This window comes from Thermobia domestica, chromosome 13 (assembly GCF_964235325.1).
Source record: "Thermobia domestica chromosome 13, izTheDome1.hap1.1, whole genome shotgun sequence".
Lineage (NCBI taxonomy): Eukaryota > Metazoa > Arthropoda > Insecta > Zygentoma > Lepismatidae > Thermobia > Thermobia domestica.
In genome coordinates, this window is record NC_137466.1 from 43,283,585 (window position 1) to 43,286,973 (window position 3,389).

The 3,389-nt window shown below is 45.1% G+C and overlaps 1 protein-coding gene across 1 annotated transcript; it reads right to left on the reverse strand.

Annotated features, from left to right (window-relative positions):
- Positions 1-415: 415 nt before the first annotated feature.
- LOC145667580 (uncharacterized) lies at positions 416-802 on the reverse strand. The gene has a single exon (XM_081735048.1). The coding sequence runs from the start codon at positions 800-802 to the stop codon at positions 416-418; it is 387 nt and encodes a 128-aa protein (XP_081591174.1).
- Positions 803-3,389: the final 2,587 nt, after the last annotated feature.

Consider the following 3,389-nt stretch of genomic DNA (forward strand, 5'->3'; position numbering starts at 1 on the left):
AGGAAACCAAGTGGATCGAAGATTTTGGCGATCTCAGATAGTATCATGCGCTTGGTCCACACGTCGCGCTGCAAGGGGGGAGAAACACTGAATCCAAACTCGTCACTGACTGGCGACCACTGCACTCCGAGGGTCTTGATGGTGTTATCATCGTTGAACTTGAAAGGCACAGACACTTCGCGCATATGAGACGGTACGTCTTCTAGCACTTCCGGTTCACTGGATGCCCATTTTCGCAACTCAAAGCCTGCTTTTTTCAGCAACCGAATTAGCTGTTGTTGGAGCTCGATCGCTTCGCGCACAGTTTCACAGCCACCCAGAAAATCGTCCATGAAGAGGTCCCTCACTAGTACACTTGCTGCCAAGGGATAGTTTTCACCTTCGTCTGCTGCTATCTGTTGGAGGCACCTAGTAGCTAAAAACTAGCAGAGGCAGTTCCGTATGTCACCGTTAATAATCGGTAGTCTTCTACAGGAGAGTTCGCGGAATTGCGCCACACAATTCTTTGAAAGTCAACATCTTTTCTATTTACTATCACTGTCCGATACATTTTGGCAATGTCCGCGCATAAGGCCACTTGATGTCCACGAAATCGCACCAAAAGTGGGAAAACGTCGTCTTGTAGCTTCGGGCCCACCATTAGCCGTTCATTGAGAGAAAGCCCGGATGTTGTCTTCGCACTGCCATCAAAGACCACTCGTAATTTTGTTGTTGAACTCGTGGGTTTTAGAACTGCGTGGTGGGGGAGGTAACAGCTCTTCTCAGGTGCCACGTTCTTCTCTTCTGGCGGAACAAGCTCCATGTGCCCCAACCTCAGATATTCTTCCATGAACGCACAATATTGTTCCTGAAGTTGAGGTTGTTTTGCTAACTTGCGCTCACAATGTAACAATCTTCTGACTGCAATGTCACGTGATTTTCCCAAGGACGATGCATGCTTCTTGAATGGTAATCTCACTACATAACGGCCATATTCGTCACGGTAGTGAGTATCTGCAAAATGCTTTTCACAGTTCTTCTCTTCTTCGGACAAGTATTTTTTGGGAGTAACTTCTTCTAGCTCCCAAAACTTAGGAAGGGTTGTGTCCACTTCACATGACGCACGATATGCCGCCACTGTTACGGCTCAACTTGTGGTACCTACGCTACCAGAAAGCACCCAACCAAGAACAGTCTCTAGAGCTACGGTTGTACCCGGTGGTCCAACACGCTTTCCACTGAGCATTAATAATGGAAACACATCCGCTCCAAGAAGCACGTCAATGGGGCCCACTATATTGTAAGTGGGGTCCGCTAACTTTAACCCTTTCAAATGTGGCCAATATGAAGTACTGGCACAGGGTTGCTTTGGGAGATCAGACGTTACCTTCGTCACTACGATCGCTCTTGTTTCGAACGTTTCGTTCATCTGACCTAACGGCTGAAACTGCAAGTCCACCATCGCTTTTGCAGATCCTACCCCTGCTCCCGTTATGCCCGAGATCACCACACTGGATTTTATTTTTTGTAGTCCGAGCTTTTGTACGCACTTTTCGGTTACAAAACTAGTCTCTGACGCACAGTCTAGAAGAGCTCTGAAGGGATATGACACACTGTTTTTTCCCTTTATTTTTACAATCGCTGTGCACAACAGAACATGCGGCACACTTGCTTCGGAAGCACAATGTGACGTGACACTAGAATCATGCTCTGGTAACGCATCATCTCGTTCGAAATGTAACATTGTATTGTGCTTTTTGTCACACTTGCGGCAATTTCCGGATGAACAGCTGTCCTTCCGACAAGACTTGCGCATACAATTGAAACACAAGTTCTTTTCTTTCACGAGGACGATACGCTCCGCCACTGAACGTTTGACGAACTCGGAACACCTGTATAGTAGATGGTTTGAATTACATAGTTCACACAAACTTTGAGTCCGTTGTTCAGTTGTCACATGAGAAGATGCAAGCCTCTTTTTCGCGGTTTTTCACTGTATCACTGCTTGTGGAGTGTCGAGTCTTTCCATTGTTCGAAACAGCCAGAGCGCGGGCTCTGTTGTCCAGAAATGCCGCCAGCTTGTCGAAAGATGGCTGTTCACTGGAATTTAACGAAAGTTCCCACTGTCTTCGCGTCTCACTGTCTAGTTTATCCGCGGTGTGATAAACTAAAATCACGTCCCAGTGCTCCACTGGTTGCTCAAGCACTTTCAGCGATCGAGTACACTCCATTGTTGTGTCAATTAATTTGCGCAACGCCGTTGCCGATTCTTGTTGGATGGGTGGTTGCGTAATTAAGCGTTTGAGAATTGAGTTCACAATTTCACGTTTATTGTGATACCGCGCGTTCAGAATGTCCCATGCTTCTTTGGAATTACTGTTCGTAATTTGCATCGCCTGAAGGAGTTGGGCTGGCTCCCCCTTCAGGAATGTTTTTAGATATTGCAGTTTTTGAGCACCAGATAATTTATCGTTGCTGTGTACTGAGGCTACGAACAAATCGTGGAAGGAAAGCCACTCGAACAAATTGCCTGTAAATGTGGGTAACTGTATTTTTGGTAATTTCACCTCACTACTTTGCTTTGTTTCTGAAGAAGAAACCGAACTGTTTTCCACAACTTGTAAATCCCTTAGCACCACACATGTCTTCAGTAATCGATTGTCCATCTCCGCTAGCTCTTCTTCTTCTTTTTGAAACTGCTCATCATTTGAAATGGTTGCAATCTCATCCAGAAGCTTCGAACAATCCCGTTGAAGGTCACTGACCCTTCCCTGGTGAACCACAATGAAGCTGGTTTCTGTTGCCGATAAAGCAGCGATCGCTTTCTCCTCCCGCGTGATTTTCGATTTAAGAGTCCGTTTTTTGATTGCTAGAGCTTCCATAGTTATTTGTTCGCACGACACAAAATGTTTTAATTGAAATCACTCACACTCTGTCTGTAATGACTGTGTCCTACACTGATCCACGACCGGAGGACCATTAAATATGTACGAATCAAGCAAAGGTATTTTGCTATGCACATATATTAAAATTAGAAACTTCTATAACTGAATATATTATTTATTAATAACTGGATCAAACAATTAATTATAACTGTAGGAACACATTAAATTCAAACTATGGAAGCGGTATTGTCCACTAAAACACTGTAGGCACGACGACGACCACACGTTCACATCATAGGGACGCGCCACACAAAAGCAACTGGTCTAACGGCTCTTTTTAAAAACACACTTGTCCGCCAAAAGAAAGAAATTCCGAGGGTTGACAAAAGTGAACCCCGGAGCCCTCTGCAGGAGGGAAAAAATACTATTTAAGGACCAGATCTTCAAGGAAGGGCGATCGGCCCGAACACCTACGTTGCTCCATCAAAGTGAACCAAGAAACAACATTTAGACTTGAACCTCATC

Bases quoted from the DNA above. Each gene is read 5' to 3' on its own strand.
- LOC145667580 (XM_081735048.1), bottom strand. From the start codon at position 802: ATGGAGCTTGTTCCGCCAGAAGAGAAGAACGTGGCACCTGAGAAGAGC.